The 26,394-nt window shown below is 34.3% G+C and overlaps 1 protein-coding gene across 1 annotated transcript in view; it reads left to right on the top strand.

Moving 5' to 3' along the window:
• The first annotated feature begins 1,294 nt into the window (after positions 1-1,294).
• The window catches only part of LOC103272976 (vacuolar protein sorting-associated protein 13B-like), a 173,966-nt gene continuing 148,866 nt past the window's right edge, over positions 1,295-26,394 (top strand). The window contains exons 1-4 of the mRNA XM_021718764.1: positions 1,295-1,411; positions 9,239-9,406; positions 15,610-15,791; positions 20,080-20,254. Coding sequence (XP_021574439.1) covers positions 1,357-1,411; positions 9,239-9,406; positions 15,610-15,791; positions 20,080-20,254 — 580 coding nt within the window. The 5' untranslated portion in view covers positions 1,295-1,356. The remainder of the gene's footprint in view (positions 1,412-9,238; positions 9,407-15,609; positions 15,792-20,079; positions 20,255-26,394) is intronic.

Raw genomic sequence — 26,394 nt, 5'->3', positions numbered from 1 at the left:
GTGTTATTGTTGATTAATGATTTTGCCTCATGTTACTACCCCATCTATTTTCTTCTTTGTGTTGCCTGTCTTTTTGAAAGAGCAATTCTTACTGATTTCAGTTTAACTTCTCATTCATGTTTTGAGCTACTCAGTTAGTGCTCCCACTCCTATCCCTATGGAAACTGCTAAATTTCCTTTCTTATAGGTTACTGGCAGCTTCTTCTTAATGACCAAATCCTGAAACAGTTCAACTAGATTAAGGGCTGTGAATATCTCTATAGTTCTTAAATTACCTCATTTTTACTGTACTAATTCATGCCTTTAGCTTCTGGTATTATACTTCCATCTTAAGCACTGTATACTTTGGACTTATTTGACCAGTCATTCCTTATTTGTGCTGCATATATTAATTATACTGTTTTGATTTTACTTCTGGTTCTCCCTCTACTCCCATTGGCCTCTAATCTTAATCTAAAACATTCCTACATTCAATTTTTAAGGGCCTTATCTTTCAAGTTTTTCCAAATAGATTGATTCCTTTTGTGTTCCTGTTATTTAAAAACAAACAAAAGTATTGCTTCTGTAGAATTAATTAAATATGTGTTTGATAGATTTTGAAATATTTGAGGACAGGTATGATATCTAATTTATCGTAAATCTAGCAATTGGTATGTAAGAGCATTATACAAATGATGAGTCAGGGCAGGAAAAGAGTACTCATTTGAATTTTATAAATAAGAGAGTAGATTTCAAAATATGTATATTTATTTGTTTCTGTGTTGTTTATATTGAAACCCAGTTAAATCCTATATCTAACATGAATAATAATAAACATTAAGTAGAATGCAAAGGATTTAAGAATGATTAACATCAGTCATCACAGATGACTAAGATGGCTTGGATTCAAAAATAGTATTTTAACATATAAACAACAAATATGGGAAAAAATAAGACCCTTCTTATATATTTTTCACTTAAAGTGAAGAGCATTGTTCAAAACCATTCATCAGGCAGTCTTTTCTTTTGCTGGAGTCATTAATAAGAATCCTTTGACATTGTTAAGTAGTTTGTTTTGATATCAGCTATAGAAAGAAATAATTTATAGTTTTAAGCTACTAGTTATTTTTTAAATGCTGTTTGAGAATGCAAATTATGGAATTGGTTATATAGTTTTTAGAGCTAAGAAATAAAATTAGAAGGCTGTTTTATCACCTTTATCAGCTATAAACTGAATATATTCAACAAAATTCTTCCTGATTCTTGCATATGATTGGTGCTTTTCTTTTTATTTCTTTAAAATAAAAATAGGATGACCATGAAAGCTGTGGTTCTAATTCTACCAACCGTAGTACTACTGAGAACCCAAAATCATCGATGAAACCCCGGAGAATTCAGCAGACTGCTCCTACAGATCCTGATTTACCACCAGGTAACTACTAATAAGATTGATAAAACCAAATTTCTATTGTTACTGATCATTGTTTTAGTTCTTTGTAACGTATCATTTTCAGTGTCATAAAACTTTTAGGCTGTAAGTGCATGTGTACTGCTGCTTGACTTCCAAACAGGTTGGGTCCAGAGCTCTCACAAATAAATGTCTTTCATTCAAATTTTGATCCTCTTTTGTAACAAGTTCTTTGAGTTTTTTTTGTAGACTCTCTAAGCAAAGACTTATAATCTTATTTGTTTCCTTTGTTTCTTGGTAAAAAGAGAAAAGAAACTAGATTGCTCCGAGTTTCTGGAGGTGCTAACATTCACTAATGGAATCAGAATTTTTAAAGAGGAACAGACCTTTTATATCATCTCTTTTATTTCCTGAAGTTTTTATTTACACAGGACAGTAGTGGTTTGTAATAAATACTTCCCTGGTAAATATTAAATGAAGAAAAAAATGATCATTACATGTCAACTCATCCTTTTTACACTTAGGAGTTGTCAGTCACTTCTCTTTTGATTTTATTTATGTCACTCCTTTTTTGTGAGGTATATTGAACATTGTATATACTTGTTTTCTGTGACAAAAGCTTGTAAGCTTTCTGCTAACCTAGTTAATTTTGACAGTCTTCTGGCACCATCTACTTGTAAGAGGCTGGAATTAGGTATACCCTTTCATAACCTGCCTCCCTCAAATGTATGTCCTAAGTTACATTTGAGTTGAACGTTGTTAACTAGTGCTATAGTGATATTAATACTGATTCTTTGTATTCTTCAGAATTCTGCCTAGCAGGCTCTAGTAATCCATCTGAATTTTGGATAGATTAATTACTACAAGCTGGAGAAGGTGTCAGAAGATATTTTACTTCTAAATGTTTTCATTTCTGCTTAGAGTTGTGTGATGGTTTCAGAACTTTCTAAACTTTTTCTTACTGATTTCTTCTTTGGGAAAAATCCTGGGGAATTAAATTGTACATTGAATTAAAATAGTGTGCTCTCTTGCTCTTTTTCTTTCTCTCTTTGGAAAAATCCTGGGGAATTAAATTGTACATTAAATTAAATAGTGTGTGCTCTCTTGTTCTCTTTCTCTTTCTCTTCCCATCCATATTCTGGCATGGAATAACCAGTTGAACTTTTGACTCTTGCTACACATTCTGTTTTTTCTAAGAAAAAAACTTGTGTTTTTTAAACCTTTAAAGCTGTTGTCAGTTGTTGATTTCACAGACAGAAATCTTCTATGAGCCAACCTGCATGTATACAAAGCAGGTCCTAAATTTTTAATGACTCTCTATAGTCGATATTAGAATTTAGACTGATATTCAGATTTGGAAGAATTGGTTTATTTTTAGTGTCACAAAGCATATAATCATAAAAATAATATAAAACATTCTATTTTTTGTAATATATAACAGAATTGTGTTATAACTGAACTACTTGAGGTAGCTTTTGGATTAGCATGTGCTTTTCTGCCTTACCTAACAGGAGGACTTATATCCTCTTTAATGCTGCATAAACCACAGTTCAAGAGTTGCTTTACAAAATAACTGAAGCTGTTGGCCAATTACTGGGAGGCAGAGCAGCTACACTTAATTTTGCTAAAAGAAAAAAAGTGTGGGGGGGGATAATTTGAGAATCCAGTTGGATAATAGTAAATCATTTTATTTAAGGGTTAACTCATATGGTTATTTGAGGACTAATTTCTGGCAACCTTATCCTGCCTGGGAATCATATTAAGGTTCTTTCATGGTAGAGATGAATTCCTGCTTTCAGCATCTTTTGGGGCAAGGTTATTTCTCCCAGGATATGTAGTTACATTTAGGGAGTTTGGGGATTCATATAAATCCAGAGATGATTTTTGATACATGTTTTGGTGTTGCCTATACACAGTCATTTGTTTTGCTCTATTGAAGAAAAAATACAAATCAATATCTAGCATCCTCTTTGCAGTCTTTATTCTTGTGATCTAGAACAATCTTTTTCAGACTGGATCTAGATTAGTGCATTGTTAAAGCAATTTAGTGGGTCATGGCAAGCATTTTAAAAATATATGGTATAGAATAGAAAAAAGCATATGGCATAGAATAGAAAAGCACATTGGCATATAGTGAAAGCAATATTTTAAGAAACTTGTGTGTCTATATGTACTTGTACTGGGTTATAATATACTATTTCTTACTGAGGAAGGGCAAAAGAGTTTGAATCTGACAGATTTTAAGAATATATATTTTATTTCGGTTAATGATATATAGGATTAGAACTTCAATTACTGCTAATAATAGCAGTTTGGAATTGTGATTTTAGCATATCCTGTTAAATGTGCTGACAGTTTTCTCTTTAGAAAGAGATTTCATTTATCCATTCATTCAGGTTCCCTCAGTATTCTCTATGCTTTATCTCAATATAAAGTGAGACCACTTCTAAACTAGACACCTAGATTATTCAGTTCTATGTTTTCTGAATTATATAGCCCTTGACTGTTACTGGCTTGCATTATAAGAAGCAGTGATTTGTGGATAATTTCTGTATGCCTCTAAAATGGCTTTAAAGGGCATTGTGCCCTTTAAGTTTTTCAGGGTCTCTTAATTAATTGATATTTTTCCCCCTATTATCTACTTATTGAAAAAAATTTCCTACTTGTCTGCTTATTAACTGAGAGACAAATGTTGTGTTTCATTGCATAACTTCCTTTTTCTTGATATTGTTACATAATTATCTCTTTTCTTTTCTTTTCCTTATCCCTTTACTCAGAATGTGTGTGTGTGTGTGTGTGTATTACAATATACCCAGATACACACACATGCTTTAATGGAAATATTTAGGGTATAGTTAGGCTAAAAACTGTTGCTCACTAGGTTAGAAAACGTGACTTAATCATCTTTGATCTTCATCATCTAGCACAAGGATTAGCAAACATTTTCTGTAAAATAGTCAGCTAGTAAATATTTTAGATTTTGCAAGCCATATGTTTTCTGTCATAGCCATCTCTTCTGATGTAGTGGGAAGCCAGCCATAGATGATTAACCCTTTGTATTCAGAGACATCTCGCAGATCACCTACTAGTAACTCAACCACACTTTTAAAAAAGACATCATTTAGCATTTATTGAGAGCATGCTACATTTTGAATATACTTTTTAAAAAATTTTATTTTATTATGGAGATGTGGTGTACAGGTAAGGATTAACTACACAAGTAGGCTCCATGCAAGTAGGTACCCTTTGTGTTGTTACATCCCCTCCCCACAGTAGTACCTAGTGACTGCCGATCCCTCTTTTGTACTAACGTGTTTATTGTTCAAGTCCCAGTTATGAATGAGAACATGTGATATTCATTTGTTTGTTTCTGTGTAGGTCACTAAGTATGATGGGTCCCCAACTCCATCCAATTTGCCACAAAGTCCATATTTTGTTCTTCTTTATGGCTGCATAATACTTCATTGTGTAAAAGCACATTTTATTTATCTAGTCTACTTTAGATGGACAGTAGAGCTGGTTCATATTTTTGCTATCGTGAATAGTTTGGCAATAAACCTGTGCAGGTGTCTTTTTGGTAGAATGATTTATGTTCCTCCAAGTGTATTCCCAGAAGAGGGATTGCTGGATCGTATGGAAGGTCAACTTTTAGTTCTTTTAGAAATTTCCTCACTGCTTTTTATAGAGGTTGAACTAGTTTGCACTCCCACCAACAGTGTAGAAGCGTCCCATTTTCTTTGTACTTTCACCAGCATGTGTTGTTTTTTGATTTAATGATGGACATCCTTAGTGGCATTAGGTGGTATCTCATTGTAGTTTTGATTTGCATTTCTTTGATGATTAGTGAGGTAGAGCATTTTTTTCATGTGTCTGTGGGCTTCTTGTATTGTTATCTTTTGAGAAGTGTCTGATCATGTCCTTTGTCCATTTTTTAATGGGGTTTTTGTGTTTTTCCTTTCACCTCGTTTCAATTCCTTGTAGATCCTGGATGTTAGGTCTTTGTCAGATACATAATTTGCAAATATTTTTTCCTATTCTTTGGGTTGTCTCACCACTCTCTTGGTTTCTTTTGCTGTGCAAAAGCTTTTCCGTTTGATGAGGTCCCACTTGTCTATCTTAGCTTTATGGCATTCACTTTTGGGGACTTAGTCAAGAATTTGTTGCCTACTCCAAATAAGGGTGTTTTCTACATTTTCTTTTAGGATTTTTGCAGTTTGAGGTTTTACATTTAGGTCTTTGATCCATTTAGAGTTGAATTTTGTATATGGTGATAGGTGGCGGTCCAGTTTTGTTCTTCGGCATGTGGTCAGCCAGTTTTCCCTGCACCATTTGCTAAATATGGTCTCCTTGCTCCAGTGGTTGTTATTGGTGACTTTGTTGAAGATGAGTTGGTTGAGAGACTGTGTTTTTGCTTCTGGAGTCTGGCTTGTCCCATTGGTCTGTGTGCCTATTTTTGTACCAGTACCAGACTGTTTTGGTTACTGTAGTCTGGAAGTGTGATACCTCTCACTTTGTTCCTTTTGCTGAGGATTGTTTTGGCTATTTGTGCTCTTTTTGGTTACTTTTTGAATTTCTGTATTGTTTCCAGGTCTGAGAAAAATGATGTTGGTAATTTGATAGGTATTGCATTGAATCTGTAGATTGTCTTGGGTAGGATTGATATCTTGACATTATTGATTCTTCTGATTCATGAGCATGGAATGTTTTCCCATTTGTGTCATCTTAGATTCCTCTGAGTAGCGTTTTGTAGTTCTTTCCACTGTAAAGATCTTTCACTTTCCTGGTTAGGTGGATGCAAGGTATTTCTTTTCTTTTCTTTTCTTTGGTGGCTGTTGTGAATGGAATATTTCTTTTCATTTGGTTCTCTGCTGCTTGTTGCTGGTGTGTAGAAGTGCAGCTGTCTTTTGCACATTGATTTGTACTTCACCGAAGTCAATTATCAGTGCAAGGAGGCTTTTGACAGACTTACTAGGGTTTTCAAGATGTAGAATCATATTGTTCACAAAAAGGGATATCTTCACTTCCTCTTTTTCTATTTTGATAACGTTGATTTCCGTCTCTTGCCTGATTCCTCTGGCTAGGACTTCCAGCACTGATAATGTGATGCCACATAATGTCTGAATAAGTTTTACACTGGAAACTTGACTAAGATGTCTTTATGTAGTGTAACCATGTCATCATTTATGGAATTTCTGATTATGAGCTACTTAATGTGACACTGATTATGACCTACTTTCTGATAATGAGCTTTCCAGTGTCACATTAAGATGAATCAATAGCAGATGGTGTCTCTTTGTAACCAAAATTGTTTAATAATGTGCCATTTAATGTAAGAATATCAGAGAAATAATATCACAGACTTTGACAAAGACTTGGTCAGAAATAAATATGATACAGAATTTTCTTTCTAGGATTTCATGGTTTATCAGAGAAGATAAGTATACATATACATAAACAAATGACAAGCAGTAACATAAGCCCAAGAAAGGTAGTAGAGACAGTTCTCCTTAATGTTAAAGTGTAGGATGGGAGACATTGGAGAAGGGGATGTAGGGGAAGGGCCAGTGATACTAGGCCTGAGGAGAAGGGAGAATGGACAAAAAATATTCTAAACAGGAATAGTAATTTGAACAAGGTTAGTGAAAATTTATAGTGTTTTTATCTGGTCCTGTAGGCATAGATGTGTGTATTTGGAAAAAAGGGGTTTGTGGGCAAGGGAGAGGTAGATAAGAATTTCTGGAAAGGTAAGCTAGCAATAGGATGTTTCAGAGTTATCTAATATTATACTTGCAGGTTCTCATCCTCAACATGCCCTTCCATTTTCAGATGCTTGTGGAATATACTTGGATTATTATTATGTTATTTGAACAAATATACTCCAAGTATGAGATGATGTGAGGTATTAGATCTATTTGATACTATCCTGTGGCTTGCTTAGAACCAAGTTATTATGAGGAATTAGGAGATAATGTATCATTTATTTCATTGATAAGTTCCTATTATTTTAGCATTGCATTTTTAATAAGGAAATATAAATAGCCTTTTACAGAAGTGGTTCTTTAGATATTGATTCTGTTACTTTGGTGAATTGGCTTACTCATCTTAATTTGTATGTCAGTTTTTAATACAAAACTGTGAAAAAATATTTAAAAATAGATTTTAAAAATCCATCAGTGGTGTTCTGTCAGTTAAAAAAATATTATGTCATGTTTCTTTTATTTTGCTTCATATATTTCTCCAGTGCAATTTTTAAAATCTTGTTGTGAAGATAAAAATTCATGAACTCTTAAGTGGTTTTTATGAGTTCCCTATTGATGACAGGTTTTTTTGAGAAATAGGGAAACCAATATTAGTCATGCTTACTTGGCTTCTTAGAAACATGATATTTTTATTTTAGCATCTGTGTTGAGTAGTAATATGGGATAATGTACATTCTAAGGTTTAAAATTGTGATACTTAAAATCTAAAATTTCTTTTTAAAGTCTTGTTTGTTAATTATTTTAGATTCTGCTCTCATAGAAGAGTATTTGTTACTTTAAATCTGTTAGTATATTGTATGTTAAGTTTATAGTATATGATACTTGGCACTCTAAAAGTAGCTAATAGTTTCCATATAGGAGAAAACCTTGAACCTAATTGTATTACATTTCTTTCCTATTTGCATCATTGGGAATAAATGAATTAGTTGGCTTTTGCAAATATGTTACGGTTGAATAGAGTTAACAAAATTTTCTTCCAGCAGGCTTTAGTGTAGGTGTTAACAGTATCAATTGCTGACAGAAGTTGATTGTTTTATCCAGTAAAGTTCTGGCTTAAAGAATACAAGCATATGGTCATTTCATGAAATAGCTAAAATTTTAATTACCCTTTAAATAGTTGTTTTTTAAAATGGTGGAAATGTATTGCCTTTTAAATAGCTTTTTTATAGTGGAAAATTTTTAAGAAAATATTTTTCTTCTGTTTTTTAAAATGCTGTTTGTATTTAGTTTTATTTATATTTTCAATTAAATTCCTCATCCATGTTTACACTTAGATGAGAAACATAAGTGAAGTTGTGGAGTATTTCACAATAGCATGAAATTAAAAGAAAAGTTTTGGATATTCTAAGCAAGCTATGGAGAAATAGAATGTTCACTAATTACTATTTTGAGTTAGTTAAAAACAAAACATTATTTCTGTTTCTTTTTTACTTATATCTAGTCTCTTTACTTTCATACTTTTAAAAAATCTTCATGGTGTTCTTTTAAAAATCTTTAACTCTTCCTGTCTAAATTTTCTTTATGCCTTTTCTCCTCTACTCTGTTTTACTGTTGTATATTAGCAAGTGAAGAGAATTGAATTCATTATGATAGTCATGCTTCTCCTATCCCAGGTGTAACTTTTAAATATTTTTATGGTTAAAGTAGGAATAGATGTTGGTAGCTGGTTCAAAAAGAAGCTTAAAGAAGCTTACCTTCTAATATACTGTATAATTAGCAAATCCTAATTGCTTCATTTTGGAAAATGTTTATGCAATATGCAGAAATTGGATAAAGTACTTACAGTATAGGATAATCATTATATGGGATCTAGTATCATTTTATTAAAGAGATATGATTCTTGTGGCTTCTCTTAGTTCATGAATACTCCATAACAAAACTTCTTGTTAATAGTTTTTGGTGGGCTGGATCTGCTGCTAATTACTGTGTCACTTTGGCAAGACTTTTAACCTGTCTGAGCTCTAGTTTTCTTTTTGGGAAATATGCTAAATAATACCCACTTTCCACATACAATAAATTCAGTAACATTTTAAGAAATAATTATTTATTGATAGATTTGTGGGTAATTAAATCCTTTTTTTCTGTTTTATAGGTTATGTGCAGAGTCTGATTAGAAGAGTTGTAAATAATGTAAACATTGTTATAAATAATCTTATACTAAAATATGTTGAAGATGATATTGTTCTTTCAGTCAATATTACTTCTGCAGAGTGCTATACAGTAGGTGAATTATGGGATCGTGCATTCATGGATATTTCTGGTGAGTAAATCAAGAATATATATTTTTCTGTAATTGAAATGATTGCCTTGATTCTTAAACTTTTTTTTGGGTCAATTGGCTCTTTGATAAAGCTAATGAAATCTTTATGCCTCTACTGTGGGAAAAAATGCACATATGCAAATTTAGTTTATAATTACAAGATGTTAATAGACGCTCCAAATTAAGAAAGCCCATGCTTGTTTTAAAAAATATTTTAGAATTTCTATCCTGTCTTACCTGTCACATACTTGTTTCAAATGTGATGCATAATACAGTCATGCATTGCTTAGCAGTGGGGATATATTTGGAGAAATGCATCATGGGCAGTTTTGTCATTGTGTCGATATCACAGAGTATACTTACATAAACCTACAAAGTATAGCCTACTACACATCTATGCTATGTTGCATAGCCTATTACTTTTAGGCTACAAACCTACACAGCATATTTTTATACTGAATAATATAGGCAGTTGTAACACAGTGGTAAGTATTTTTGTCTCTTAACATACCTAAATACAAAAAGGTACAATAAAAATATGGTATTATAATCTTATGGGACAACCATCATGTATATATGATCAGTCTTGACTGAGGTGTAGATATATGGTACATGAGTATATTTTACAGTGCTATGGGTTATAGCTATACAAATTGAATGATATTTAGTTTGAATTGTTAATGACTCTAAAAGGGACAAGGGAGCATGTTTCTTTTACGGAGCTCAGTAATGGGAAAAATCTACTTGATTTATGTTTTAGGCTTGTATATTCCAAAGCACATTTGGAATTTTTTGATTATACTGATGTTGCCTTTTAACTGGTACTTGTTACATTCTTCTGCTTATCTTAAAAGAGCTGATAAGTAATAATAAAAATTTTAATAAATACCTTTTATTCATTGCTATTTTACTTATGTTCTACATGATGGGCATAGAAAATACCGCTGTGAAGGAGATAGACACTGTCTCTTAGAGTTTGTCAGGAGAGATATTAAATAAGTTGTCAATTTTGTTGGTACATGTTCTGATCGGGTAAGGAGCGGGTATTTTTGGATATATGGTAAAGGGACTATTGTGAGCACCTTTTGTTTGTGACTTGCCATGTATTCTTTAAAATTGCTGGAACTGAGTTTGAATCCTGGCTTTCCCTCTTAGTATGTGCATGAAATTAGGTGAGTTACTTCTGTGTTTTTTAGTTTCTTTATTTGTAAACCAGGGGTAAAGTAGAACCTACCTTATGGAATTATTTTATTAAATAAGTTAATGCTCTGAAAATATTTATAAAAGTGTACATAAACCGGGCTCAGTGGCTCAACGTGTAATCCTGCACTTTGAGAGGCTGAGGTGAGTGGATTGCCTGAGCCCGTGGGTTTGAGACCCGCCTGGGCAACTTGGCGAGACCTCATCTCTACAATAAATCAAAAAGTCAGTCAGGCGTGGTAACGCATGCCTGTAATTCCGGCTACTCAGAAGGCTAAAGCGGAAGGATCGCCGGAGTCCAGCAGGTTGAGGCTGCAGTGGCCGTGAGTGGCCACTGCACTCCAGTCTGGGCAACAGAGTGAGACTCCAATTCAAAAAATAAAAAAAAGCGTACATAGTGCTTAGATAATGAGCTGCTATGGTTATTATTTATGCATTTTTCTAAAATAATTCTTACAGTGATGCTATCTTTCCTATTCATTTTGTCATATACTCATTTATTTGTGACAAGTCATAGTTAAACGGTTAAAGCAAAGTGAAATTGAGTCTCAAAACTACTTAACTTGCCTAATTAAGGCATACAATTAGGAACTAGCAGAAATGGAATACAATTTTATTATCATGTGTTTTCCAAGCTTCCGTCTTCATGTTTTACAAAAGGAGAAGTCTAGTATGGTGGCTCATGCCAGTAGTCACAGCCTTTTGGGAGACTGAGGCAGGAGAATTGCTTGAGGGTAGGAGATTGAGAACTGTCTTTCTCCTTCTCTCCCTCTCTCAGGGTCTCACTCTGTCGTCCAGGGACATGGTCATGGCTTACCTCTTGGACTCAGGTGATCCTTCCACCTCAGTCCTCTGGGTAGTTAGGTCTATAGGTGTGTACCACCACACCCGACCATTTTTTTTTTTTTTTAATTTTAATTTTTTGTAGATGAGGTCTCTTTATATTGCTAAGGCTGGTCTCAAACTCCTGGGCTCAAGCAATCTCCCCACCTTGGCCTCCAAAAGTGCTGGGATTACAGTTGTGATACCATATGAAATCTCATGATGGTAGTGGTGATAAGACCATAAAAATAGTCTTTTATTTATTGAGTGCAAATTAACTGTCAGATGTGGCGTTAATGTCTTTTACATTAATTATGTTGTATAATTAATCCTTTAATCTTCTGAGGTAGCAACCATTATTTTCCCTTTTATTAATTTTTAATACAGAGTAGCTTAATGTTACTTTTAAAATTAAGCAATATAATGAGCACCTTCTGTCTAAGTAACTAGGCCACTCTGCCTTGACCAATGTGCTTTTCCCTGCCCTCTCCTCTTGCTTCCTCCTAGAGTTAACCATTGTCTTCAGTTTTATCATTCTCTTGCTTTAAAAAAATTTCTAATATAAAAATAAATAAAGTACTGATACATGCTACAACATGGATGGGTCTTGAAAACATTATGCTAAGCCGGGTTCGGTGGCTCAGCCTGTAATCAGTGCTTTGGGAGGCTGAGGTGAGTGGATTGCCTGAGCCCGCGGGTTCAAGACCCGCCTGGGTAACTTGGCGAGACCTCATCTCTACAGTACATCAAAAATTAGCTAGGCGTGGTAGCGCGCGCCTGCAATTCTAATTCCAGCTACTTGGAAGGTTGAGGCGGAAGGATCGCCAGAGTCCAGCAGGTTGAGGCTGCAGTGGCCAGGAGCGGCCACTGCACTCCAGTCTGAGTGACGGAGTGAGACTCCAACTCAAAAAAACACAAAAAACCCCAAAAAACATTATGCTAAAGGAAAGATACCAGACAAAAAAGCCCACATAGAGAGTGCCCAAAAAATGTATACACATTTTAAGAAAGGAAAAAAACTATTAAAATTGTAGTACTCAATATTAGATGAATACACGTTATGTTTGACTTCTGAAATTACAAAAGGCGTTCAAAGTGGTTACCATCAGTGTCCAGACACTCTGATTATGGTGACCATCTCTTAAAATGTGTATACATTTTTCGGGCAACCCCTGTCGTCTGTATTGTAGATTTCATTTATAGAAATTGTTCAGAATAGGTAAATCTGTATAGACAGAAAGTAAATTAGTGGGTTGTTAGGCATTGGGGGAGGAAGGAAGAATTGGAGGGCTGTTTAACTAATGGGTATGTAATTTTTGTGATGGAAAAGTTCTAAAATTGATAGTGGTAATGATTGTACAACATGTGAATGTATTGAATGCATGTTACTGGATACTTTAAATTGGTGAATTTTGTGTTATGTAAATTTTACCTCAAAAAAAGTTTTATTAGGTATGACTGTATATATAAATAATATACTTACATTTTTTGAGCTTTGTAAAACTAATAACTAGTAGTTATTAAAGGTTTTTTTATTGACAGATAATTATATGTATTTATGTGGTATAGTGTGATGTTTCTATACGTATATACGTTGTGTAATGATCAAATCAAGGTGATTAGAATATCCATTACCTCAAACAGTTGTCATTTCTTTGTGGTGAGAATGTCAAAATCCTTTTTTCTAGCTATTTTGAAGGATACAACACTTTATTATTGACTATAATTACTCTATTGTGGAATAGAAAAACAGAACTCAGTTGTCCTATCTTTTACTTTATATCCATTAACCAATATCTCTCATCCTCCTTCCATCTTCTCCAACACTAGTAACTACTATTCTATGCTTATTTCTGAGATCAGCTGTTCTAGATTTCACATGAGTGAGATCATATGGTATTTGTCCTCTGTGCCTAGTTTATTTCACTTAACATAATGCCCTCTAGATTCATCCCTGTTGCTAATGACAGGATTTCATTTCATTCCGTTTTTATGACTGAATAATATTTCATTGTATATATGGGGCACATTTTCTTTGTTAATTGATCCATTGATGGACACTTAGATTAATTTCATATTTTGGCCATTGTGAATAGCTGATACTTGATGTTTCAATTTTTAAAAATTTGTTAAAATTGTTTTGTGTTCTATACTGGAGAATTTTCCATGTGTTCTTGAGAAGAATGTGTATTCTGTGTTTGTTGGGTGTAATTTTCTGTAAATATGTTAGGTTCATTTGGTTTAGAATGTGATTTAACTCTGAAGTTTCTTTGATTTTTCTGTCTGAATGATCTAACTATTGCTGAAAGTGTTGAAGTGACCTATTATTATCATATTCCAGTTTTTGTTTTCCTTTAGGCCTATCAATATTTGCTTTCAGATTTAGGTGGTCTTATGATGGGCGCACATTTTTATATAGTTTTTTTATATAGTTTTATATAGTTTATATAGCACATTTTTATATAGTTTTATAATTTTTATATCCTCTTGCTATATTGATCCCTTTATCATTATATAATTTTTTTTTTGTTATAGTTTTTGGCTTACAGTCTATTTTATCTGACAAATATAGCTACTTTTCCTCCTTATTGTTTTCATTTATGTGGAATTTTTAGTCTATGCATGTCTTCACAGGTGAAGTAGTTATTCTCTTGTATGTAAGTAGTTATTCTCTGGGTTTTTTTTTTTTAAGTTGGAGTCTCTTTTACCCAGGTTGGAGTGCAGTGGCATATTCACAGCCACCCCAGCGTCAACCTGTTGGGCTACAGCAATCCTTCCGCCTCAGCCTTCCAAGTAGATGGAACTACAGGCACGCACTAATATGCCCAGCTAATTTTTTTGATTTTTTGTAGAGATGCGGTCTCGCCAAGTTTCCGGAGCTGGTCTTGAACCTGCAGGCTCAGGCAGACCACACGACTCAGTTTTCCAAAGTGCTGGGATTACAGGCTGAGCCACTGAACCCGACCTATATATCTTTTAATTGGAGAATTTAATCTGTTTACATTCAAGCTACTTACTGACAAGTATATCATCTCACTCCCTCCTGCTCTGTGATATTTCTGCTGACAAGTTTGTTGTCAGGTATATTAGAACTTCCTTAAATGACGTTTGTTCCTTTTCTTTGCTTTCATGGTCTTCTCTGTTTTTGATTTTTGAGAGTTTAATTAATTATACTGTGTCTTGCTTTATAAACTTGGGTTCAACCTGACTGGTGACCTTTGACTTTTTTGTACCTAGATATTTATCTCTTTCTTCAAGTTTGGAAAGTTTTTTTGTTGCTATTTCTTTGAGTAAGCTTTCTACCCATCTCTTACAGATAGTATTCTTGTGTGTTGTGTTTTGGGATTGCTGTTTTTAATCCATACTATGCTTTTTAAGTATTTTTCCATATTGTTGCATATGCAGTAGTTGTATAACGTTCATTTCCACTGATGACTGATACTCTACAGTTTATGTATGCTAGAACTTAATTATCTACTCTTTGGCAGTGGTCATTTGGATTATTTCCAGATTTTTGCTGTATGCGCTGGGTCTGGTGGCTCATGTCTGTGATCCCAGCACTTTGGGAGGCTGAAGTGGAAGGATAGCTTGAACCCAGGAGTCTGAGGCTGTGGTGAGCTTGATCTTGTCACTGCACTCCATCCTGAGCAACAGAGTGAGACCTTGACTCAAAACAAACAAACAAACAAAAAAGCAGTGTTGTGTGAATCTTTTTGTATATGTAGCCACGTGTGCCTGGTGACTAACATTGGACAGCATAGATTTAGAGTAGCAGTGAATTTTTAGTGTAAAATAAAAGTTAAATGAATAATTATTATTCAGAAAGTTATTTTTCAGATGGATTCTTAAGAATTGTATTATTAGTGTGCCAAAGAACCATTAGGAAATTTTCAAGACTTTTGGCTTGAATTTGTAGCTATGTGCTATGCAAATGGGGGGAAATTAATTCTGTCTCTTCTTCATATATGAGATGGGGATAATTGTGCCCATTTCATAAGGTTGTTGGAAGATTTAAATGATATAATACATGAAAAACTCTTTGCGTAAGATCTGGCATCATGTATTAAATACTCTATGAATTTTATTTGCTACTATTTTAGTTACTATTTGTACTATTAATAATAATTGCCTTTTTCCCCTACTTTAACTTTTTACTTAAAATGTTTTCCTCTTCTTTTTAGCAAATGATCTGGTGCTGAGAAAGGTTATCAATTTTTCAGACTGTACTGTTTGTCTTGATAAACGGAATGCCAGTGGTAAAATAGAATTTTACCAGGATCCTTTATTATACAAATGTTCCTTCAGAACTCGTCTTCATTTTACATATGATAACCTTAATTCCAAGATGCCATCTGTTATTAAAGTAGGTGTTTTTGTTCTTCTAATAGTTAAATTGCATGTCTTTTTTTTATTGACCTTTGTGCATGCTAATTATAATTAATAAACCAAGAAGAAATAAACCTCATAAATATATATGCCATTTGTTTTTGTAAAAAGTTTTTGATGCTTATTTTTAATGTTATTCTATAATATATATTTATAACTTTGTTATACATGTTGTAGAGATATTGGGGAATTTTTTTTTTTGTAACTGTAATTTTTTTTTTCTTTTTTAGTTTCTAAACTGTTTATTAGCGTTTCTCTCTTCAAGGAGTTAGAGGAAATCATATAAGAAAAGTATAATTATAACCACACTAGAATATGACAATTATTCAGGACATGTCTTTTGATACATGTTAAAATTTGTTCTCCAAGGTAGTATATATGTTTTCAGTGTGTATGGCTAGTATCTAAGCAAAAATCTTGCTGTCTTGTTATTTAACAGTTTTTTTGAACACTGTTATTGTATCTTAGGAAAGGAATTCGCACAGTGTCTTGTGATCCTATTAATAAATTTAAATGTGGGTTACATTTTTATTGTTGAATTACTTGCCTCTGACAGATGCAGTCCTGATGGAAGAACTAGACTTAAGAGTCTGAACTCTGGTATTGACTACCATGCCTGTTTGAGTATCACTTTATAAATGTTAGTTTATTTTGTTATGCTGTGTTTTATTAAAATATAAAATACTTTCTACTTTATGTAGCCTTTCTTTATTTTACATTTATACATCAAATATACCTGTTTTTCCTTGGTAGTTCTCAGTCATCTGAGTCTTCCTTTTTTTCCCCACTGTGTATAATGTATATTGGTATGCTTTCTTCTTTGGCAAAGATAAGCATGGAAAAGAATTAACTCAATGGTACTTAAAAACAAGAAAAAAAATTTAAACTAAAATTTCAGCCAGTTGCGGTGTCTAAGGCCTATAATCCCAGCACTTTGGGCGGTTGAGGCAGGAGGATTACTTGAGCCCAGGAGTTGAAGACCAGCCTGGGCAACACACTTGAGACCCTGTCTCTATTATAAAAATAAAAAGAAAATAATTTAAAAATAGTACTGATATCTCTGTCTCAGGAAAATGAGCTTACTTTCTTTAACTTTGGATCTGCTAATAAAGTTGGGGAATGTGAAAGCAAATTCACGATATATGGAAAGCAAGTAATAGAGATATGGAAGCTTTACTATATAACATAACTTTTGTAGATCATTTGTGCAAATGTAGTTGTGCGTTCTAGGATTTGGCTAAATTAGAGGAAAGTAAAAATTAATGAACTTGACGAAAAACTTAGTGTTGGTATATAAGCAAGTTTGTGTTCTCAAAACTGATTGGCTATGGCATTTCATTAACATAAATAACCTTATTGGCATGTGGATTTTTTACTCCTGTAATCACCAAATATGTGATACCAGTATGATATCTATCTATATATATATATAGATATATATATATAATTCAATTTTTGAGTTTTTTATTAATTCTGTTATAACGTAAGATTTGCCATTTTGGGTTAGTTCCATCATTCTTCCAACTCCCAGTCATACATTTTGAGCCAGTGTCTCACTCTGTTGCCCAGACAGCAGTAAAGTGGCATGTGATCATGGCTCACTACAGTCTTAGACTCCTGGGCTAAAGGAATCTAACCTCCTCAGTTTCCTAAGTAGCTGGGGCATGCCAGGTTAATTTGTTGATTTTTTTTTTTTTTTTAATAGAGATGAGGTCTCGCTGTGTTGTTCATGCAGGTCTCAATCTTCTGGGTTTAAGTAATCCTCCCATTTTGACCTTCCAAATTGCTGAGATTACATGCATGAGCCATTGTGCCTGGCTGGAAATGTGTTTGACTTAATTGATCACCTCAAAGACTGAGGTTTCCCAAAATGTTCCAGATACCCTAATTATTATTATTGTTATTATTTATTTATTTGTTTGTTTATTTGAGTTGAAGTCTCACTCAATTGCCCTGACTGGAGTGCAGTGGCATGCTCACAGCCACCTCAGTGTCGACCTGCTGGACTCCGGCAATTTTTCCACCTCAGCCTTCCAGGTAGCCAATACTACAGGCATTCCTGGCTAATTATTTTTATTTTATTTTATTGTAGAGATGAGGTCTTGCCAAGTTGCCCAGGCTGGTCTTGAACCCGTGGGCTCAGGCAGTCCACTCACCTTGGCCTCCCAGAGTGCTGGGATTAAAGGCTGAGCCACCGAGCCCGGCCCCTAATTATTTTTCAGCTTTTCACATATGTTCGTTTAAGTGACGCTTGAATTTATTTATTTATATTTTGATTAACCTTTTTATAATTTTCTGCTTTTTTTTTTAAATGAAACAAACATGTCCTAGCCGGGCTTGGTGGCTCAGTCTGTAATCCCGTGCTTTGGGAGGCTGAGGTGAGTGGATTGCCTGAGCCCGCGAGTTCGAGACCCGCCTGGGCAGTGAGACCTCATCTCTACAATAAATTAAAAAATCAGCCGGGCGTGGTAGCACATGCCAGTAATTCCGGCTACTCGGAAGGCTGAGGCGGAAGGATCGCCGGAGCCCAGCAGGTTGAGGCTGCGGTGGCCGGGAGCGGCCACTGCATTCCAGTCTGGGCGACAGAGTGAGACTCCAACTCAAAAAAAAAAAAGAAAAGATTATGACATTTATGAGATATAGATCATATGGGTGCATGATTTATTTATATTTAACATTTCTCCTATTTTTGGAAGTTTTTTGCAGTTTTTCAGAGGAATGAAATTCTGCACATAAATCTTTGGCCATATTTTTGATGAATTCCTTAGGAAAGATCTGTATAATTACAAATTATCTTATTAACGGGTTTAAATTTTTTAAGGCCTATGATTCATATTACCATTTTTTTCCCTAGAAAGGTTTAACCAGGGTCTACTTCCATGAACATTAAGGGAAGTGCCTATTTTACACTGTTGGTATCCTTCAGTATATTCTAGAAACTGTCAAATTGTTGAATAATAAATAATATATAGTTCAATTGACATTTTAAAGTGAAATTAGGTTTTTGAAAATACATTTACTGGCTGTTTGTTTATTCTTTGAATGATCCATTTCAGTTCTTTATCCATTTTTCTATTAAGGATTAATTATTTTTAACTGATTTTAAAGAGTTTTTAATGCATATATATGACAGATTCTTTATTATTGGTTTTGCTGATTTTATCTCTAGTGCTATTGGTACAATCCAGTATTTAAAATAACACCTTATAGGCCTGCATATTCCTCTGCTCACTCCTCATCCTTTCTTCCTTTTCATGGTTTATTTAGCATATGATATTTAGTTTATACTTCAAATATTTGTGTTCAAGTTGACAATAGGATATTTTATACTCATCTCATACAACTTTCTGCCTCTTCAAGTATAATTTTTTTTGTGTTGTACTCATCATAAAAATATGATGATTACCTTTACTTCTTTTTTATGTTTCATAGATACTCAGATATGTTAGTCAAAGTAAACCTTCTAAGAGACTTGCCTTTATGGCTTAATTGGTTTTATCCCATGTTTATATAACAGCAGTAAACTATTACACTGAAACTGTGTTTATATTTCATTGATATCTCTTCATTGAAGGAAAACTCCGATTGCTAGGTATTCTATTTGCTAGTAATTATTGTCTTGTATTTGTTATAATTGATTTATTTTGTCACTTGAACAAATCTTATGTAATTTACACCTTATTAAAATTTGTCTGAAAAACTTATTTGAACTTACATTTCACTTGGTTTTTCATATTTGATAAAAAATTTATTATATTTTTATAGTTACTAGTCTTTTCCCCACTTAACATATGGTTTTAGGATATATATGCATTCTTTTTGGTTAATAAAAAACTTTAAAAGTTTTACTAAAGTGACATCATAAAATTTTTATTATTCTTGGTTTTGACAGAAATCTTTCTGTTTTGGAGGGTGGTACTATCATACTCTTAATGTTATAAAATAGGTATTTGGTTATATAACTTTTCTTATGGAATAATTATCTTGAATATTAATCTTCATATATCTTCTCTTTATTGTATTTGTATCTATATCATTAGGCTTATATGTAGTTTCTGTGTAAAGTTTATTGATCATCATAGCAAAATTTATTTAATTACTAAGACTTTAGAGTAAATTTTATTTTGGCGTAAATATTAGAAATGTTTGAGTGTTTCTTTTATGATGTCTCATTTTAAGACTGACTTTTTTTTTTTTTTTACTTAAATGCCACTCCCTTTAAATCAACTCTTTTTATTGATATTTTTGTCTTTTTCAAAATACAGATTCATACTTTAGTGGAGAGTTTGAAACTTTCTATCACAGATCAACAGTTGCCCATGTTTATTCGTATAATGCAACTTGGGATTGCTCTTTATTATGGAGAAATAGGCAGTTTTAAAGATGGAGAAATAGAGGACCCTACCTGTCACAATAACGATGTGTTAGGAAATATTACAGGTAAGTATAACAAAAACTTTATAAAAACAAAACTTTAAAATGCTATTGGTCTTATTAATTTTATCTACATGTTGGATTCTGTTCTGATTTTTTTCCAACATGCTGAAAATAACTTTTGTATTTCTAATAGGTATAAATTTTCAGAATGTACATTTTATAAAACTTGAGGTATGAAAGTTAAAGCAGTACAACCTCAAGATTTCCTAGTAAATTATAGTATTGGTAATTGTTCTGCAAAGGTTCACTAAGAATTAAATTGAGTTATTTTAGACTATTAATTATTAAGTAATGTATGCTTCATTGAAGGATATGTAATGTAAAAAAATACAGAGATCAATGTGATGTATTCTCTTTAAGATTCCCTTTAGAATCTCAAGGCAAAATGGGACAGACTGACGTGTGAACAGTTAAGTATGATGAATGATAGAATGGTAGAAAGTTTGATAAGTAGAGGTGTGAATGGTCTGAGGTAGAAAGATGAAAGGAGTGATTGACTTTGACTTGGTATTGGGCCTGAGAGTCAGAAAACTTTAAGATGATTTTTAATCTTCATAGATAAGAGAAGGGAATTTAAAAGTTAGGAACAAATAACCCAATTTAAAAATGGACAAATAGACTGGGCACTGTGGTTCACTCTTGTAATTCCAGCTCTCTAGAAGACCTAGGCAGGGGGTTTGCTTGAGCTAGTTCAAGATCAACCTGGACAACATAGTGAGACCTCATCTCTAAAAAAATCACGACACTACAGGTGTTGTGGTTTGTGTCTGTGGTCTCAGCTGCTTGGGATGCTGAGGTGGAAGGATCCTTAGAGTCCTGGAGATTGAGGTTGGTCATGATCATGCTACTGCACTCTAGGCAACAGAGTGAGACCGCTACTAAAAAAATTAAAAAAAAGGACAAATAGCAGATGGCCAACAAACACATGAAAAGATTCTCAGCATCATTAGTCAAGAAAGTAATGCTAATCAAAATCTTAATGAGATACCAGTGCACAGCCATTGGGATGACTATAATAAAAAAGAAGCATAATAACTCATGTTGATGAGAATGTGTAAAAATTAGAGCTCATATATCATCATTGGGAATAAATAAAATAGTATAGCTACTTTAGAAAACAATCTGGCAGTCCTTAAAAAAGTTGCATATAGAGTTAACATTATGACCCAGAAATTTTACTCCTAGGTATGTACCAAGAGGATTGATAATATATGTCCACATAAATCCTTGTATAGGAATGTTCCTGTCAATATTATTTATAAATGCAAAAACTGGAAACAATCCAAATGTTTATCAGCTTTTGAATGAATTTTTAAATTATGGTATACCCATACATTGGAATAGTATTCAACTATACAAAGGAGTGAAATACTGATTCATGTTACAACATGGATAAACTTTGAAAGCATTATCTTAAGTGAAAGCAGCCAGTCAAAAAGGAATGCATATTCTATGATTCCTTTTGAAATGTTTAGAAGGAAGGAGGTTAGTAACCAGGGACTGCAGGGAGGAGAGAAAACAAATTGCAAATTACGATTATATTAAAACCCTGTCTTGTACACTTGTAAAGGGGTGAATTTTATGCTATTTAAATTTTATGTCTTTAAAAAAAACTTAACTGCCTTAATAAAAAGCATAGGGAACAACACTCAATAAGAGTATGTATAAAACATACCTTTATTTCATACTAGACATTGAATTTTTGTTAGATACTGAACTATTCAGGAACAGTGCCTTATACCTACAGCAAAACCTAGCACAAAGAATATGCTCAGTTCATTTTTTTCCAATTTGACAAATTTCAAACATGTAGAAAAATTGAAAGAGTTGTAAAGTGAATACTCACATATCGTCTGGATTCTACTATTAATATTCTGTTATATTTACTTCATCACATATTGGTTCACCTAACATCCCTTTCGCTATCAACACAACCAATGTTTTTGATGCATTTCAAAGTAAGTTACAGACATTAGCACACCTTACCCCTATACCTCAGCTTTATATTGTTATCTAGAGTTTATGTTTATAGGTTCTTTTTACTTTTTCAAAGGTTAAATTTACAAAGTGTTATGTACAAATTTTAAGTACACTATTTAATGACTTTTGGAAAATTCATACCTATGTGATGTAAAACTCTCATCAAGATATAGATCATTAACATCTGAGAAGGTTCATTATACACCTTTCTAGTTGTCCACCCATTCCCCTGCCTCCCGAACACAGTTCTGGAGTTTTGCTTTTTTGAGATAAGGTTTCACTGTGTTGCCTGGGATGGAATGTAGTGGTGTGATCTTGACTTACCACATCCTTGACCTCCTGGACTTACATGATCTTCCTGTCTCAATCCTCCCAAGTTGCTGGGACTATAGGTGTGCATCACCATGCTCAGATAATTTTTTTATGTTTATTTTTTATTGTTTATTTATTTATTTTTGAGGTGGAATCTCACTCTGTCACCCAGACTGGAGTGCAGTGGCTGCTCCCGGCCACCTCAGCCTCGCCTGCTGGGCTCCGGCAATCCTTCCGCCTCAGCCTTCCAAGTAGCTGGAACTACAGGCGTGCGCTACCACGCCCGGCTGATTTTTTGATTTATTGTAGAGATGAGGTCTCACTGCCCAGGCGGGTCTCGAACCTGTGGGCTCAGGCAATCCACTCACCTCAACCTCCCAAAGGCACGGGATTACAGGCTGAGCCACTGAGCCCGGCTTATTTTTATTTTATTGTAGAGGTGAAGTCTCACTATGTTTGCGCAGGCTGGTCTCAAATTCCTGGACTCAAGCTATCCTCCTGCCTCAGCCTTCCAAGTGCTGGGATTATAGGTGTGAGCCACGATACCCAGCCTTGCATTCTGGAGTTTTTTTGTTTTCTGATTCAGAGTCTTAACTCTGTTGCCCAGGCTGGAGTACAGTGGCTATCACAGGCTCGATCTGCTGGCTGTTCTTCCACTTCAGCCTTCCAAGTAGCTGGGACTCCAGGTGTGTGCCACCATGCCTGCCTCATTTTTTGATTTATTGTAGAGGTGAGGTCTTGCCAAGTTGCCCAGCCTGGTCTTGAGAGCTGGGCTCAGTCCTCTTGCCTCTGCCTCCCAAATTGCTTTAGGTTTCAGACGTGAGCCACCATGTCTGGCCTCTTCTCAGGTTTCAAGTGATTTGGTTATTATATGGTTTGGTATAATTTCTTCATGTTACTTTTGCTTGAAGTTCGTTGAGGTTTTTCTATTTGTGGGTTTATAGCTTTCATCCATATGTGGAGCAATTCTGGCTGTTGTTTCTGTAAACAGTGTTTTCAGTTCCCCTCTCTACTTTATTGGGAACTCCAATTACACATGTTTAAGCTGCTTGATAGTGGACAGAGCTCTCTGATGCTCCATTCATATTTTTATGTGAGTTTCCTTTTGGATAGTTTATATTTCTGTTCTAGTTCACTAAACTGCTTTGTCTAATCTGCTGTTAATCACGTCTACTGTCAATTTCATTTCAGATATTGTATTTTTCATTTTTAGAAGTTCAATTCAGGTCTTTTATTATATGTTTTATGTCTCGTTAACCCTGTGTATGTATTCTTTAACATATGCATTTTATATTTTTGGCTTCTTTCATTTTCTTCTTTACTAATGTTATGATCTGTGCCATTTCTGGATCTGTTTCTAGTGATTGACTCTTTTTTCCTAGTTATGGGTTATTAGTTTTTGCTTGTTTTTATACCTGATAATTTGTAATTGGATGTCAGACATTGTAAATTTTATCTTTTTGGGTGCTAAATATTTTTCTGTTCCAAGTTTTTAAGTTTCTTGGAAACAATTTAGTTCATTTGAGACTTGCTTTTAAGGCTTGTTAGATGGGATCAGAGCAGCCATTAGCTTAGAATTTTGTATCACTACTAACATAGTACTCTGTGGAGTATTCTACCTGATGACCTATGAATTGAAAAGTTTTCTTCCTTGTTGGTGGAAGCAAAAACGATTCCCATTCCTGTAGGAGTCCTGAGGGTTGTTCCCTTGGCTCCATTCTGCTGGTTCTCTTAATGGCCTCAGACAATTTCCTTACATGCATGCGCCTATTAGTACTCAGCTGAAGGTATACTGAAGGAAGATTCTGCGAATCTCAAGGGCTCTCTGAGCAGCTTTCTTGTTCAGTGCTCTTCCCTGCAAAGTCCAGCCAACTTAGTCTCCTTAGACAATCTTTCAACTCTGTCTTCTCGTCTAAGGGAGACTGTTGAACTCTGCTTGGATTTCCTGTTTGCTGGCCATCGTTTAGAAATACAGTCCAAGTAGTAAGCTGGGCCAATTGCAGAGCTCATTTCTGTTGTTCCCTGTCTATCAGAAGTCATTGATCTTCATTGCCTGATATCCAGTGTCTGAAGACCATTGTTTCATATGTTTTGTCTTGTCTGTCTTTCTCTCTTTCTTTTCTTTTTTTTTTTTTTGAGTTGGAGTCTCACTCTGTCACCCATACTGGAGTGCAGTGGCCGCTCTCGGCCGCTGCAACCTCGACCTGCTGGGCTCCGGCAGTCCTTCCGCCTCAGCCTTCCAAGTAGCTGGAACTACAGGCATGCGCTACCACGCCCATCTGATTTTTGATTTATTGTAAAGATGAGGTCTCGCCAAGTTGCCCAGGCGGGTCTCGAACCCGTGAGCTCAGGCAATCCACTCACCTCAGCCTCCCAAAGCATGGGATTACCGATCCCGGCTCTTTCTTTCTTTCATTCTCTCTCTCTCTCTTTCTTTCTTTTAGAGGGTAAATTCTCTTTTACTCCATCTTGGCAATATGAAAACTCTGAATGTTTTAAATGCTTAAAGTAAAGATATTGGATTAGAAAAGAAACTATATTGAAATATGACTGTATTGAAATGATAATGTAGTAATATATATGATTCTCTGTTAACACATTAAATATAGAGATACGGCGGTAGGTCTAATAGCTATCATAGTTTCAAAGTAGTAATGAGTGTGAATATTTTGAGTTAGGTGCACAACTGTTATATGATATACAGTCATACGTTGCTTAACAATGGGTTTATGTCCTGAGAAATGAGTCATTAGGTGATTTCATCATTTTGTGAACGTTTTAGAGTGTATTTACACAAACCTAGATGGATATATCCTACTACACACCTAGGCTGTATGGTGTAGCTTATTGTTCATAGATTATAAACCTGTGCAGCTGCAACATGTTACTGTTCTGAATTCTGTAGGTAATTGTAACACAATGCTAAGTATTTATATATCTAAACATAGAAAAAGTACAATAAAAATATGGTATAAAAGATAAAATATGATATACCTGTATAGTATACTTACCATGAATGGATTTGTAAGACTGGAAGTTGCTTTGTGTGAGTCAGTGAGTAAGTGATGAGTGAATGTCAAGGCCTAGGATGTAATGCTATACTACTGTAGACTATTTATTTTTGAGTCAAGATCTTACTTTTTTGCCTAAGCTGTTGCACATCATGGCTTACCCTACCTCAAACTCCTAGGCTCAAACAATCCTTCTGCCTCAGCCCCCCGAGTAGCTGGGACTATAGGCATGTACCACCACACCCAGCTAATTTTTTGATGTTTTTGTAGAAACAGGATCTCAATAGGATACTTAGGCTGGTCTTGAACTCTTGGGCTCAAACAATCCTCCTGCCTCAACCTTCCAAAGTGCTGGGATTATAGTCATGAGCCACTATACCTGGTCTGCTGTAGACTTTATAAACACTATATGCCTAGGCTACCTTAAATTTATAAAAAAAATATTTTTCTTCATTAATAAATTAACCTTAGCTTATGATAACTTTTACTTTATAGAATTTTTAAAAACTTTTTGACTTTTTTGTCATAACACTTAGCTCAAAACACAAATATGTTGTATACCTGTACAAAAATATTTTCCTTTTTTATATTCTTAATCTATAAGCTTTTCTCTATTTTTAAACTTTTAACTTTTTTGCTTTTTACACTTTTTTGTTGAAAACTAAGACACAAACACACACATTAGTCTAGGCCTACCCAGGGTTAGGATCATCAGTTATCACTGTCCACCTCTACATCTTATCCCATTGGATGGTCTCCTGGTGCAGTAACACACGAGGAACTGTCATCTCCTATGATAACAATGCTTTTTTCTAGACTACCTCCTGAAGGAGCTACTTG

This window comes from Carlito syrichta, unplaced genomic scaffold (genome assembly GCF_000164805.1).
Source record: "Carlito syrichta isolate Samal-C Ts95f unplaced genomic scaffold, Tarsius_syrichta-2.0.1 Scaffold313421, whole genome shotgun sequence".
Lineage (NCBI taxonomy): Eukaryota > Metazoa > Chordata > Mammalia > Primates > Tarsiidae > Carlito > Carlito syrichta.
This window is presented reverse-complemented; position numbering and strand designations above follow the sequence as displayed.